We start from the raw sequence: 15,673 nt of genomic DNA on the forward strand, positions 1-15,673 counted from the left end.
TTAATTCTATAATAATATATACGAAATCTGCACAAATCAAAATATTATATTTAAGTGTATATTACGACCGGGCTACACTGGGCATCCCTGCTAGCTTACTTTTGCAGTTTTAACAAGAGGTACAATAATATCAGGGTGTCTCCATTTACACTGAACATCTACAAATGTCAACATCAATATATTACGTATGAAAGAGTCTGCGGTGGAATTTCCACAGATCCTGCTAGTTTTTTTATTAAATTGTTAGGTGGAAGTACAGTTACAAAGCACCTTCCCCTACCCATGTTAAGAATAGTTTTCAAAATAACATTATTTCACCAACGTAACATAAGTGCATAAGTACCAACATTTGTAATAATATTCGGATATGGTTTTATTTATTTGCTAATATGAATTTAAAGATAGAAAGAGACATGATAAAAAATTCGTTGAGGTGTTCAAGTCATTGGTCCCAGGCAACATCAATTTTCTCTGATAGTTTTTGATAAATTGAAAATAAAAAAAAAGTTAAAGAAATATTAATATTTGTATTTATTAAAGCTATACAATTTTTTATAGTTATAATTTCTCTCTCAGTTTGACAATGTAAAAATATATTGATTTGGAAAATTTGTGACTTTTTGGTGGGTGTGCGGGAGGTGGGGAAGGATGATGGCATCAAATGATCGCATCCATGGATCAAATAGATTGTTTGAAAATAAACAGAGCTTATGTCAAAGCTTTCATAAAAGCTACGTTTCCGACAACAAGCAAGTAATGCAGAATATCAACCCGCGGGATACCAGCAAACGAGCCCTCAGCCCCAACAGTCCCAGCTAGAACATACAGAGCGCACGCCACAAGTCCGATCACATATTTGTGATACAAGCAGATGACAATAACGCTTAAAACGGATAAACCAGCAAACATCTCGGCAACGTTTTTGCGCACTTCTTTCTCCATGTAACAACCAAAAAAGAAAATAAAACCACACAGAAGCATCATTATCAGAGTAAGGTACGGCACTGCGAAGTGATTGTAGAATCCTGTGGCCAATCCTGGCAGGCTGACAAGTGTGGCTACCCACGAGGCAGTCTTGTGTGCATCAAAAACAAGCCGATTGCAGGGATCCATTGAGAAACGGACGATACCAATAAGTGCGGCCAGACCCTGAAATGAAATACCAATGGCAGCGAAAGGATGGTTGGGCATCACATGCAGCGCCACAAATGAAGCTGAAATGGCAAGGACCAGATCGGAAATAGCGGTACTTATTTGACGCCCAGCCATTTTAAACTGAAAGAAAAAGAAAAAGGAAAATAAATGATCAAATATTTTTAACATTTTAGTAAAACATTTTTGGCAAAAAAATAATGAAATGGGAGACTATGGTTCAATCTTCAGTTAAGTCATATCCAAGACTTAAAAAAAATTTTTTTTTAAATAGTGAAGCATGCATGGTCACCCATGAGTGCACAGTGAACGAGGCATAAAAAAGTTGACTAAGTTCAGCATTTGTCCCACCCACCCACCATTTAGCCCCAAAAGTCCCCAATGCCTTAACATATTTAAATTTGAGTTCAGCACCATGCAAAACTGCTAAATAGACATACACAGAAAATTTGGATAAATATGGAAAAATAGTCCCAAAAATGGAGTGTTTTTATTAGCGCTAAATGAGCACCTGGGGCACATCCAAAGTTATCACGAAGTATAGACAAACAAAATTATATAGAAATCAGTTAATTACAACTTTTCAGAAAGTTTTATAAAAATCCAAGCCATCAATTTTTTTTTTTTAATAAGCACAAAAGTGTCAATTTTAGCCATTTTAACCCGAAAGGCACCCCTGAGGAGGGGGGGGGGCAACCAGTGTTTTCTGTTCTGTTACTTTTTTTACTCCTATCATGTTTAATGTTTGTGCAAAATTTCAAAAAATTCCAAGGCGTAGTTATTGAGAAAAGTGAAGACAGACGAACGGATGAATAGTCAAAGGTGAATTTACAGGTCCACTCTTCTTTTATCGGAGGGACCAACAATCTTATGTACTTATGTCGAAAATAGCAATAAATCCAAAAATTACGAAAATTCATTGAGTAGAGTGTAATTTTTAGCTAAAAGTAAATTTTGCTGAAAAATTGGGGAAAATTGCATTTTTCATAAATATGAAGAGTTCAGACAGGGGGAGATAACTCAGAATGCATATCTTGGATTACATCTAAATGGTGTCGAGTTTGTGTACTCTAGATCGATAGATTTTTCTTTTATTAAAAACACAATAGCAACTGTTCTACTTGATGAATTTCGTAATTTTTGGATATATTACCATTTTCGACATGACAATAAGTAATATTATTTTTGCTTAAAATGACATATTTAAAGAAATCAATCTGTCAACTATCTTAACAAGTACTTTAAATAGAAAATTATGAACCCGAGTTATTGTCCTTGAACTGGTTTATAAAGACAGTGACTATATTTTTCCGGTTGAATTTTTATTTTGTCGTTTAAAGAGTACAAAGAAACAAGAACTTAGTGTTTGTAATATTATTTTTGGGGATGGGGGTTTCTGTTTTTACTAAAAACACGTTTAAAGGAGAATAAGTTACTTCACTTTGAAAGAAACCAATAAAAAAATAAATTTAAAAATAACAAAAAATAATTTTATGTTGCTACATTTTATACAATCGTACAGGAAAATAACCCAAATAATTTTTAAAATAATCTATAAATGTTTCAGGTTTTAACATTTATTTATTTTCACTCCTAAATCACTCATTTAAAAGAAATATTAAAATATAACAATTATATTTTCTATACAATAAATTTTTCGCTTTTCCTATATGCTTTGCTTGTGTTATTTATTTCGTTATTATACATTTCGTACTTGTACAGTTTAGTCAAGGCATTCAAAAATGAAAATATCGAAAAAAGGTTATATTGTACGTATCCGTTTTGGACTGAAGATCTCTGAAAAAAAATTCATTTAATTTGATAGAGTATTATTATTTTTTTTTTTTTTTTTTTTTTACAGAGGGAAAACACGTTCTTATGAGAGCGCGTTGAAGTCAGCCATTATGAAATTTGCTGAACATGCCACGGCGAGATAACTCCATGTAAAGCGTCGATACCCCATCCCCATCTTTAATTCTAGCTTTTCTTCCTAAAAACCGAACCGGTATCATAACAAATTTTTTCGCTGTAAAAAAAAAAAAAAAAAATACTTGATGAAATTAAGTGAAATTTTTTTCGGAGATTTTCGTTCCATAACGGATACGTACAATATAACCTTTTTCGATATTTTCATTTTTTAATGTCTTGACTAAACTGTACAAGTACCATATATTTTTGCGTTCTCGGAGACACTTCACAGAACAGCCGATAGAGGGAGGGCATTTCTCATTGAAAGAACAGGGGTCGATAACTCGTCTCAGTCGTCTCATGGCACTGTCATGCAGAAGTGCCACATATTTTAAAAAATAAAAACGTGTTCAAAAGTTTCACATATTTTCTTTCATGTCAATTTATTTATTTGGTATTTGTTAAGATGGAGTCGATAAACGATTTTTTTTTTTTAACATGTTCTTGTAAGCAACAATAATATTACTTGCTGTCATGGCGAAAATAGTAATATATCCAAATATTACGAAAATTCATCGAGTAGAATGTTATTTATAGTTGAAAGTAACTTTTACGAAACAATGGGGAAAATTGCATTTTTCGTAAATGTTTTAACGGACGATAAGATTTCAAACTCAGGGGACATAACTTAAACACTAAAATATTGACCAGCTTTGAATGGCGACCAACATTTTAGCTTATAGTGATAAACTGTTTTTTTACTAAAAACTACTCGAAAAAATTTCGTAATATTTGGATATGTTACTATTTTCGACATGAAAATTTATATATTAAGTCATTATTTTTGGTTACACCTTTATACATCGCCTTTCCCATATTAAAATGGACTTTGAGGGGGGGGGGCAATAAATCGGGACGTTTTTTTTTTTCTATTACATCGGTTATCAAAGTCGATGGGTTAATAAGTTCGAATAGTCGTCAGTTGACTTGCGAGAGGATTGAGATTGGTTGATGGACCAAATTCCAATAACTTCGTGGAAACGCTTCTTCACGGCAAGAATCTGTTAAAACGGGATTCGAAGACAAAACCATGTTATTATCTCCAGGGATGTAGTCCCGTAATAATGTGTTCCGCATACGGTAAACCCTTGCGAAGAAGCTCTTTTCGAGGAAACTCGACCCGACGTCAAGTACATTGGTTAAAAAGTATAGTGTATATTTGTGCTCCTAAACAAAATATAAACAGTTTCCCAAGAACGCCAGTATTCGTGGCCTTGTGCCATTAAAAAAAAGAAAAAAAAGAAATCACATACGTTAGTTTGTTTTCATTTTTATAAACAAACAGCTTTGTTTCACAAATGTTATTGTAGTATTATTAATAACAATAACAAAAACAGCGGTTCCTGGTTCCACCCACTTTGTAATAATATTTTTTAAGAAATCGTGTCGTTTTTTGTGTGTGTGTGTGTGTGTGTGTGTGTGTATATATATATATATATATTAAGTGCTGTTGTTTTTATTGCAGATTTAAACTTTTTTTTTTCTTTTTTTAATCTATATATGTCTTCATTTTAAAATCCATATTCATTTTGACGTTTATTTAATTGGAGGGGGGTAGATTCGCGCTTGTTAACTCAAAATAATGTATGGGAACGCACACTACAAAAATACACAATCGATAAACAAATAGAAAAGTGGTTGGTTAATATTAAAAAATATGCCGCGCACTCTGCACTATTTCAAAGCACCTTAGTATTGTATAAAAAGTTATATTCATTTTCGATTTCTAATGTATGTGTCGGTTTCTCGCACCTACGTGACTTACGCAGTATTTTTTTTTTTTTTTTTTTTTTTTTTTTTTTGATTTACTATTCATCGCATGGTTATTGTAATCAGGGCGGACCTGATCGAGAATACGCCCCTTCTAAGAACGGCTTTTGGAATAAACAACCCGCAAACTTCCCCATGTTAAGAACGGCTTTCAGTTTTTTGCAATTTTTTTCAGTGGCTTATTATTGATTGGGCACTAATGGGGGGGGTGATTCTCGTTCACGTCCGCCGAAATCAAAAATAACGAAAACGAAATTTTTTAAAGTCTTCAATAATAATTTGGCGGACGTTTAGAAGACTACATCCCACCTCTAAATTCCACAATTTATACGTGTTTTTCTTTTTATTACATTAATCTCATCGATTAAAAACTTGATTTGGGGGGGGGGTGAAAGTGCAGGTGCTTCTACACTTTATCGCCGAAACTGGAGACGCCATTTTATTTCGAGCATCTGTCGATTAGAATCAAAGGGAGAAATAAGTATTTTAAACTATAGCTGAAGTTAGAAATAAATAACAAAAATTAAGCTAGATAAACTTCCGGAAAGAACTATGAAAAAAGTAAATAAAGAAAGTGAAAGAGAACATATATCCATAATTGTTTAAGTTGAAATGTTTCGATTTAATTAATGAAAACGAGAAAGTTTTTCATTTAATTTTAGATTAATTTATTCTTTCCGGAAGCAATCGTTCCCCAGTTTATTTATTTATTTTTGTTACTTATTTCATGCTTCGGCCATAGTTTAAAATACTGATTTCTCCCTTGAATTTTAACCACAGGTGCGCGAAATAAAATGGCGTCTCCAGTTCCGGCGACAAAGTGTAGAAGTACCAAAGTGCATTTGCATTACAAGACTTACATTGAAGAAGTTGATTACGGGGAGGTTGAAAATAAGAAAATGCGGCATGCCGAAAATGCCTTTCGGAATAAACACTCCAACCTCCCCATGTTAGGAATGGCTTTCGGAATAAATACCCTTTCCAGGTTGGACAACAAACCACTAACCAGTGCAAGTGCACATTGACCGTCTTTTTTTCTATATACAATTAAACTATTGTATTCAATTTTTTGTTTGATTTGAATATTTTGGGAATTTTTTTCACTCTCTGCATTAGCACCAAATCTTCTAAACGTCCGCCAATAATTTAATTATAAAATTGAATTCAATAGAATGCATTTCGGTTTCTTCAAAAACAAGTCAGCAATTTTAATCTTTTGTTAAAAGTTGAAAAAAAAACAAAAAGAGGTATTTATTTCTCTCACTGCAAGAAATGTGCCACTAGGGGATTGAAAAGTCAGCGCTCCACACTCCAGACGAGGGGCACTCTAACTCTGCAAAAGATGCCTGTGCAGCCCCGTTGGCATTCCCTGGCAGAAACATCTTAGCAATAAACTAACCAATTCTCAAAGAGAGAAGGCAAAGCCTGGGAGAGTGGGACCCCTAGAACTACACACGCTGCTGCAATCAACAGGGAACAAGTCATTACAGAAATGGTTTTTCGTGCAGAGAGAAAAATTGTGATGCTTCAAAATACTATAGGAATTCGGAAGCATTTTAAAACTGGATTTAAAATTCTTAATAAAAGTTGTTTTTTTTTTTGGGGGGGGGGGAATTATTTACAGCCAATAATTTTAGAAGTAGAGTTTAGACAATAAATTAAATTTAACCTTTAAAATACTATTTTGTGGGGGTTCTTGTTCAAATTCAACCTATTTAAGAAATAAAATTAAAGTTTAAAATTTAAAAAAAAAAAAAAAAAAAAAAAAAAAACGGGAGTGAGTGGGGGAGACACCGCCGGTAAATCCAGCGAGTTGGAAAAAAATAACTGAGTGTTACGAAATTCAGCCGAAAAGAAAATTGTCTCACTTTTAACCATCCGTACAACACACTGAACTCACATTTGTGCTTCCCGTTTTCAGTTTGTTCTGTTCACGCTTCACTTTCACCGCTTAAAAAGAACATTCCCGACTTGTTAAAAGTTGAAATTCGTTATTTTCAAATCTTGTTTTATGAGCGACCGAAATCACTCAGCCATTAACTGCCGATGGTCGCCTAACAAATAGTTTGATTGAAATAACACGATACAAACGTCGACTTTGTCACAATTCTGACGTTTTGTAGTAGTACTTAATCCGGAATAAAAGAATATCAAATATACATACATTCCTTTATTCCGTGAGAATAACTGTAACTAACTTTATTTTGTAATTTCTTGCCCGCATTTTTGGCCCTTCCTTAAAAAAAAAAAAAATCTATTTTTATTTATTATTCCGTTCGTTTTTGGGTTCCGGTCGTTAATAAGAAAGGGGAGGAGTACCTGATCACGTCCGTCGTAAATATTCACGACTGTTGTGACCGGATTCCCTCCCACTGCTTTTGCCTTTTTTTTTTTTTTTTTTTTTTTTTTGCGTCGGATCAAAATAACGTATCTGTTCTGATACTACATCTCATCTATTCTGTTCTCGGTCAGTGAAGTAGAAATCCTTCTAGACCGAGGTGATTTTGGTTAATTTTTACGACGTGCCCCATTTCCCCAACGTATTATAAACACCCCAAACTCCCCATGTTAAGAGCGGATTTCGGAATAAACATCTTCCAACCTCGAAAGCCGTTCTTATCATGGGAAGTTGGGGGGGGGTTTATTCCGAAAGCAATTCTTAGCATTGGGGTGTTTATAATACGCTGGGGCACGTCGTAAAAATTAACTGTAATTTTTATGTTTGTTCCAATCCAGGATGCCCCTTTTGGGGGGAGCAGGATTTTTACCCACATTAAAAACTGACCTCGTGTCCAACTGCCCTCGTTGGGTTGCAAGTAAACATTAAGTCAGTTTAATGTGAGATGGGGGGGGGGTCTAGCTCCTATCGAGGCGGGGGGGGAGGCACTCTAGATGGATATAAAAATAGCTGAGAACTGACTTGTTGGCCACACAGGCGCCCAACAAGGCAGTTCTCAGCTATTTTTATATCCGTTGTAAGAAATTTCTTCCCGACACACCCAATTTCCTCCCTGCAGATAGCAAATGAAATTCCACAAACAAAAGCCATACCTTTAAAACTCAAATTTTATTCAAGATGTATCAGAAAATGAAAGTTCTTTGGTTCACGGTAAGTCTCTTGCAAAAACAGTGGCTGAATTTGCTATCCATACGCAATGGAGCCTTTAGTTATGATTCCTCTGTGGGAATGTTAGTTCAGGTTTTCTTTTAGAAGGATGTCCATGTTGTACATGGTGAACACGGCGTGAATGATAGGCGCCCAATACGGGCATATATGCGACCACATGGTCTCTGAAAGAAATAGGAATAAATTCCTATAATCAAATATATCATGCGAACAATGCAGAATCTCTTCCTTGGGTAGAATAAGTTCAGCAATTATGTTGTTTCTGTATTTAGAGAAATGTGCTTCGTCCACCCACTGCATGGTGTCCAATGAAGGTAAAATCCTGGCACTCTATAACAGAGCACCGCTGTGTGAGTCTTTACTGTTCCGTGTTCATTGTCAGACTGAAAAATAAACGGACATGTATACAAAATTAGTGCCAAACTGGCACATTCAAGTTGAACCAATCAAAGACCGTCTCGCAAATCATATTAGACGGGCAAACAAAATAGCGTTGTTATAGAAGTTCTCACACACTGCCAACGAGGAGAGAAAAAAGTAATGGATAATCATTACTTTTTTCCCAATTTTTAATTAATAAAACGGTTGGATAAACAAGGAATAACAAGTTAATCCAATAAACATAAGTCTTAACTTGGACAATTTTATAATTACAATATTTTTTTATTCAGTTAAATTTATTAACCTAATATGATTATTTTTGAAAATTCAAATTGAGATTCAAAATTATAATTTTAATTCAGCTAACTTCATATTACACTGCCAAGGAGGAGAGGAAAAAGTAATGGATGATCATTACTTTTTTCCCAATACAAGTTAATTACAATTTTAATTCAATAAATTTTTTAATATTAATATATGTGTGCCATTGTCTGTTGTCAATCTTCAGTATAAACTTTTCATGCATCCAGACATTAGCTATTTTCCACTATATGGGCCGACCTGAGGAGCCTCATCCTTACAATTAGAACAAAACCACTCCCCTAAGGTATCTTGATGATCAACTCCTGCGCAACTAAAATGGTACCAGCTGTCACAAGAATCGCAGCACACCATTGGTGATGTTCCATCATTCGGAACAGAACAGGTTGGGCAGAAAAGGGACCTCCTTCTTCTATAAACTCAGTTGATGCAATATCATCATTACTCTTCATTTCCAAGGACACAAGATTTTTTAAGGAATGGACCTGTTTGCACCCATCCTTAAGAACAACTGTCGTTTCCAGTAATTAATTTGATTATTTTCCCCAGATTCCAGAATTGTCTGGTTTTGTTGGGAGTCTTAATAAGTACTATCTCTCCAACAGATAACTTGGGGGCACAATTGCTCCCGATTTTGGGGGCACAATTGCTCCCGATTTTAGGGGGCACAATTGCTCCCGATTTTGGGGGGCACAATTGCTCCCGATTTTGGCATCAACTTCTCTTAATGACAAGAGCTAATCATTATGCCAGATACGATTAAATTTTTCAGCAAATTTATTCCTCATTTCAAAGGAATGTAATAAGGCAGTCCTATTTGGGGATCAGGACATAATTCAGCATCATAATTATTAATAAGCAAACAAGGTTGATATCCCATTTGAAGAAAATGATTTGGAGTTAAAATACTAAAGTCTTTGTCGTCAGAAACAATATAAGTGAGGGGGTCTGTCATTTATTGCCTTTTGCACATCAGAAAGTGCGATCAGAAATTCAAAATAATCCAACTTTCTTCTGCCCAACAATTTCCTCAAACATTGTTTGACTGTTTTAATAAGTCTCTCCCAGGCTCCCTCCTGCCAGGCAGAGTAAAGGGGAATTGTTCGATGGACAATGTACATGGATTTAAATTGTTCCTTCAACTCGTCCGATTCAAGCACGTTCGATAGCAATATTCCGGACGCAACAAAAGATTTTGCGTTATCGGAATATACATGCGTAGGGATACCAAATAAGTTGGTAAACCTTACAAAGACCAGCATAAAAGAGCGGGTGCTCATATCCGGCAATAATTCTAAGTGAATTGCATGCAAACTCATGCATGTAAAGATTAATATGTACATTTTAACTTCTACCCCTCCAACCTTAATAGAAAATTGACCGGTGAAATCCACACCGATTCGTTTGAATGGGCGAACAAAGTGCACCCTATGAGCAGGTATTCATTGAAAAACAGGATCTAATGAACCGCCCCCTTAAGTAAACACTATAAAATCTCCACACTAACGTACTGTACTTGCAATAACCCTTGTCCCTGAGTGGCTTCCGGGCCTTGATAAGTGATGACCACCGTGTAAAAAAAAAAAAAAAAAAGGCAATATCGACCCTGCAGGTGCCTTATAAGGTAGAGCATTTATTTTTTTACATACGGTGCAAGTACACATGAAGGCTTTTACGGCTTGTCTCCCCTGAGGGATCCACACTCCAGACAGCCTTAACTTACTGAGGGTTGAATTAACCCCCATGTGGCAACAGTTAAGATGAGCTTCTTTTATTGCTAATTTTGATAAATAATGATATTTTCCCAACAAAAGGAGAAACTTGACCTCAAAGGGCAGAATATCAGAATTCTGTATCCTAACTCTGGTTCTAATTAACCAATCTTTATCAAGGAATAACCCTAAGGCAGTAATCCTAGGGAGAGGCACTTTCCCAGATGGTTGTTTCAAGTAATCTAATTCCAGAGGGAAAGCCTCTATTTGCATATTAGCAAATAGCAATAATTTGGCCCTATTAAAATTGTCAGCACTACGGTGACGCAACAAATGATAAAATTTCAACACCTTTTCCAAGACGCTGATTGCCTTAGATAAGCTGGAATACCTTGTAATATTCAACGGGAAGGTATTTTCAGAAGGACGTGTCTCCTGAAAGTACAAATATGATACGATTTTTTTATTAGTTTCGTTTAGATAAGGTAAGGGTGAGATTGGCCAATCGATGCCATCTCTATTTAGCCATTCCAGGCCGTACATCCAGAAATTTAATAACGGAAAATTTAGAAGTATTGATACCTCTAGTTAGAAGATCTACCAAATTTTCCGACAAAGAAACATATTTTAATTTTGGTAGAATGCCAAATTTAATATTAATATCTTCTGAAAATTTTTTGATCTCTGCGATCCTGTTTTCAATGAGGGCAACTTGGGAATCAGACATCAGGAAAAAATTATCAATATTAAGGGGTCCCAGAGCACCCAAAACTTGAGGAGCTACCTTAAAAGCCAAATACATGGCCAATAGTTCCAATGTGGGAAGTGACTTCCCTTTAATTGGGGCTACTCTGGCCTTTGCAAACAATAGAGAACAATTCACTCCCTGTTTCGCATACAAGGTAAATCCATACGGGTCACAGAAACAGATAAATTCGACAGACTGATTTTCTGACAATACACGCCTGGAAAATTCAAACTTCCCTAAGTCATTTAAGTCCTTGGCATGGGTTTGCCACAGCTTAATGAGTTCTTCAGGTATCCACTTATCCCACGATAACTTGCTTTTCCAGATCGAACTGACAATGATCTCCTCCTGTATCGTGACGGGGAGTAGCATAGACAAAGGGTCATATACTCCTGATATTTGCGAAAGAATTCCTCGTTTGTTATTGACCTTGGAGTCCACTAAAGTGGGAGAAAGTTTGAACGTGTCCCGAACAGGGTCATATAAGTAACCAAATACCTTCTCAAAGGCTTGGAAGCGAGAAGAAATAATTTCATCTTCCAACATTTTTTCTTGTATCTCAGAACAGTTGGAATTGCAGGATCGTAAATCGAAGCCTGCCTCTGACAGTCGTCTACGAACATTATTATAATAGTAAGTAGGGACTCTCCGTTACAACTGGTAGTGACAAGATTATCCACATAAAAATTATTGTAAATAGCATGTGATGTTGCATCCTTTGCGTATTTTTCTGCATGGAATTTCAAAATGAAGTTCAGAATGAAGGGGTTAGCGTTGAACCCAAATATAATTGTTTTGTACCTGTAAATACACAATTTGTCACCTTTTTTAAGGAAAAAACAAAATCTGTTTTTATCCGCTTCTGACTTAAGGTGAATTTGTAAAAAGGCTTTTCTTATATCACCTAGAAGGACATATTTATTTTTCCTGAATCGCAGCAATAAATCCAATAAATTAACATCCCCTCTTGACGTTTTAGGGAGCAGTTGAATACGGGACGAATCTTTGTTGTCACTCCAGTTCCCTCCTTAATAACGGGTCTATGAGGAACCCAAATATAATCTTCATACTTCCCAGGCAAGACGAAAAACTGCTCCACCATTCCACATTCCTCATAATCCTCAAACACTTGGAGGTACTCATTATACATTCCCTTCCTTTCTAAGGACTCTGCCACTCTGTCCATTACCTTTAAGGAAGTCACAAAGTTACTGTTTACCAGTGAGATCCTGTCATGATACCATGGTAACTCTATGTGATATTTCCCCCCCCCCTCCTATACGATAGAGTTTTTGAACTCTTCTATTTTTTTCTTGTCCACAGCCGACAACTTAGCATCTTCTTCAATACCTAATGAATCGAGACTGAGCAGTGTCTCAACCCCACGCTCGACCGCGGACTCGGAAAAGAAAGGCTCAAACCGTCCTCATACGAGAGTGTCGGATTTAGCCCCGAATCAATCAAATACCTGTTGGATTGAGGAAGTGATTTTACTATATAATTAAAGGGAGGCGATTCTACTTCATTCAAATCTTTTTTTAAAAAAATGTCAGCTCTCACCAAACGGAATTATGAATTTTCCATGTCGCCATGCATTTCCATTAAGACATTCAACTAGCTTGAGATCATTTAACTTTCTCAGAAGGTCCAATCCAATAATCCCCATAAGGTGGGTTCCATTCAAATTCTTATATCCGGGATATAGCCGGAAACCTTCCTGAGATAAGTTATCGACAACTTTATTTAAGTTATACACTTCGAATTTTAAATTTAATTTTTGGGAGAATGAAGCCGCAAATTTAAAGGGGTTTTGATTCCCTAATTTGATCGATATGTAGCACTCCTTCAATCTTAAGGAGTCACTCCTGATAAGCGTGTTCACTCCCATATAAACCTTCTTGTGGTTTATGGGTTTTTCAGAACACAATTTACTGAGAATTTCCTGGGCGAAAAACGAATGTTGTGACCCAGTATCTATTAAACAGAAGAAATATACCGGTCGTCCGTGTGCCTTCATAGACATTCTGATGACGGGAAAAATACTATTCCGTGATTTAGAATATATTGTTTGACCCACAAAGGATTTATTTCCTTTGGGACACATGATGGTAAAATGGGTTCTCATCCCACATATTGCACACGGGTAAGGAAACCCCCTACTACCATGACAAGATACCTCTGTGTGCTCACCTAAACACCGAGTACATAAATTTAACTGTTTAGCCCTTCGACCCTTTGTTTCGAAAGTGTGATTACTACAGTTCTTGATTGAATGATCTGTAGCTTGGCACAGTTTACAAGATAAAGTACCCCCCCCCTTCTCTTGGTGAAGAAGACGCCATTTTGGCTTTCATCTTATGTGAAAGAGGCGCCATTTTTGGCGCACAAATTTCCCATCGAACATCGAGCGGGGCGGCTAATAGGTATTCCATTACTTCAAATACATGCAACATAATATCATTTAGTGAAGGGTATCTTTCCCCACTTCTATTCATCAACTCTCTTCTAATGGCATTAGGACACTTAGCAAATATTATGTGAGCTATCACTGCCCCTGAGGTCCCACCCTCAGCAAAAAAAAACAGTCCCATAGGACTTGTCGAGTTCAGTCAAATTTCTCTTAACTTTTTCGAGAAACGACTTCAAAATTTTAAAATCCGTTATAACAGATGGATCAGGAATAATTTCCTCAAATATCTGACTTTTAATCAAATCAGGGTTCAAATATTTTTCCCTTAACAATTTTAGGGCTATATCATAATTATCTGCGGTTATATCTAGACTGGAGATTATGTCAAACGCATCACCATCTAGTTTTGATTACAACACTAATAATTTGTCCGCTTTATTTAAACTTCCCATGCAAAATTCGAATTTGTTCAGAAATGTTCTGAACAAAAATTTATCATCTATGGACATGCGGAGATATTTCGCACAATCCAATTCCATCTTGACCGGCATAGCCCTCGAACCATGCATAACTTGAGGCATATTTAATTTCAATTTTAAAGAAAGCAATTTTTCTTCTATTTCTGAAAAATACCTTTCTGAAGCCTTGCAGATCTGAAGTTTGTCTTCTTCGGGGTTTTTGAGAAGAATTTGGTCAATTAATACATCAAGGTCACTTAACCATCCTCTAATTACAACTTCTCAGGATTTGAAAATTTCTGGTGAAGGGTCGTTACTTTCCAACCACTTTACCGCATCATTAATGCAAAATCTTTTAGCATCACATTTTGACATTAGCTCCTTTTGGGCCATCTTTTATGCCTCAAGCAAATTAATAAAATAGCAGATGTAATTATCTGCAAAATTAATGTGGCGAAAGTGCCAATATTATTCCAAACAGAATTATGTATAAAACAGGGGGGGGGGCTATGCCCTTTACTCCCGTTAAATCTATTATCAAAATAACAAATATTGTTATTTGCAATACTACCCTGGCGAGATCGCCAATATTCCAAACGGAATTATTTAATCATAAATAACATATTGACAAACATGGTCGCCAGTGATTAAAGAGCCCACTTTACGCTACAAATTCGAGTTATATAATTATAGTCAAGTTATATAATTATAACCAAATTCGAAATTCTTGAGCTACTAAATGATGTCTAACATATAGGGGGGGGGGAATAATCCCTTACCTTCCCTTAAGATTTATTTTCAATAAATTTTCAATTCACATTTATTTGAAAAATGACAACAATGTACACACCATTAATACATTAAACATGGCATCCAAAATACAAATCAAATATTAGCAATCTCAATTTCAAATTAATCAATTAATTTAATTAATCAATATAACACAATCAACATTTAAATTGCGAAAGAATCATTAATGGCTAAATACTGTGAGTTTTTTTGACGTCTACAGAATTTGAACCAAAGTTTTTTCTTTTGTTATAAGGCGTATACAATCCTTGTGGGATCTTAAATTCGGAAAAAAAAATGCAATTAAGATACGCTAGCAATCTACGACCAAATATAAAGTCGAATTAAATTATTATCTAACGTTACTTAAAACGTGAGAAGAATTTCAAAATTTTTTCACTTATTCATTTTTTAGAAGTGCACTGCAACAAATATCACTGTCTTATAGATTTTGAGACATAAGTTACTGCAACGAAATAATTACATTTGATTTAACGAAACAGAAAATATTTACCATTGATCTCTTCCAATTAAGAAGAAAAAAAATTTCTGCTCGTCTTAAATCAAGAATTTATAAATATATTTATTTTTTTTTACTAGCGCTTAAAATGGTTCTTGAAATTTGCATTAGTGAGGATAAGATCTCAAAAAAAAAAAACGAGAATCTAAGATTTTGCAATAAAAACGAGAATCTAACCTAGCAGTGTTTTTGCAAAAAAAAAATGGGATGTAAGAAATTTCTTCCCGATACACCCAATTTACTCCCTGCAGATAGCAAATGAAATTCCACAAACAAAAGCCATACCTTTAAAACTCAAATTTTATTCAAGATGTGTC

At 35.3% G+C, this 15,673-nt stretch overlaps 1 protein-coding gene across 3 annotated transcripts; it reads right to left on the reverse strand.

Annotated features, from left to right (window-relative positions):
- Positions 1-348: 348 nt before the first annotated feature.
- LOC145277645 (uncharacterized) lies at positions 349-7,056 on the reverse strand. 3 transcript variants are annotated; one of them, XM_080129231.1, is made up of 2 exons: positions 6,759-7,056; positions 349-1,275 (listed from the first exon to the last, which is right to left on the reverse strand). In XM_080129231.1, the coding sequence occupies exon 2, from the start codon at positions 1,267-1,269 to the stop codon at positions 709-711; it is 561 nt and encodes a 186-aa protein (XP_079985357.1). In that variant the 5' UTR covers positions 1,270-1,275; positions 6,759-7,056; the 3' UTR covers positions 349-708. The 3 variants fall into 3 exon arrangements, with proteins under 3 accessions (XP_079985357.1, XP_079985356.1, XP_079985358.1); XM_080129230.1 differs by having other exon boundaries at positions 6,791-7,045; XM_080129232.1 differs by lacking the exon at positions 6,759-7,056 and adding an exon at positions 4,374-4,453.
- Between the last annotated feature and the right edge of the window lie 8,617 nt (positions 7,057-15,673).

This window comes from Euprymna scolopes, chromosome 6 (genome assembly GCF_053919585.1).
Source record: "Euprymna scolopes isolate OS-2025 chromosome 6, ASM5391958v1, whole genome shotgun sequence".
NCBI classification, from domain to species: Eukaryota; Metazoa; Mollusca; class Cephalopoda; order Sepiida; family Sepiolidae; genus Euprymna; species Euprymna scolopes.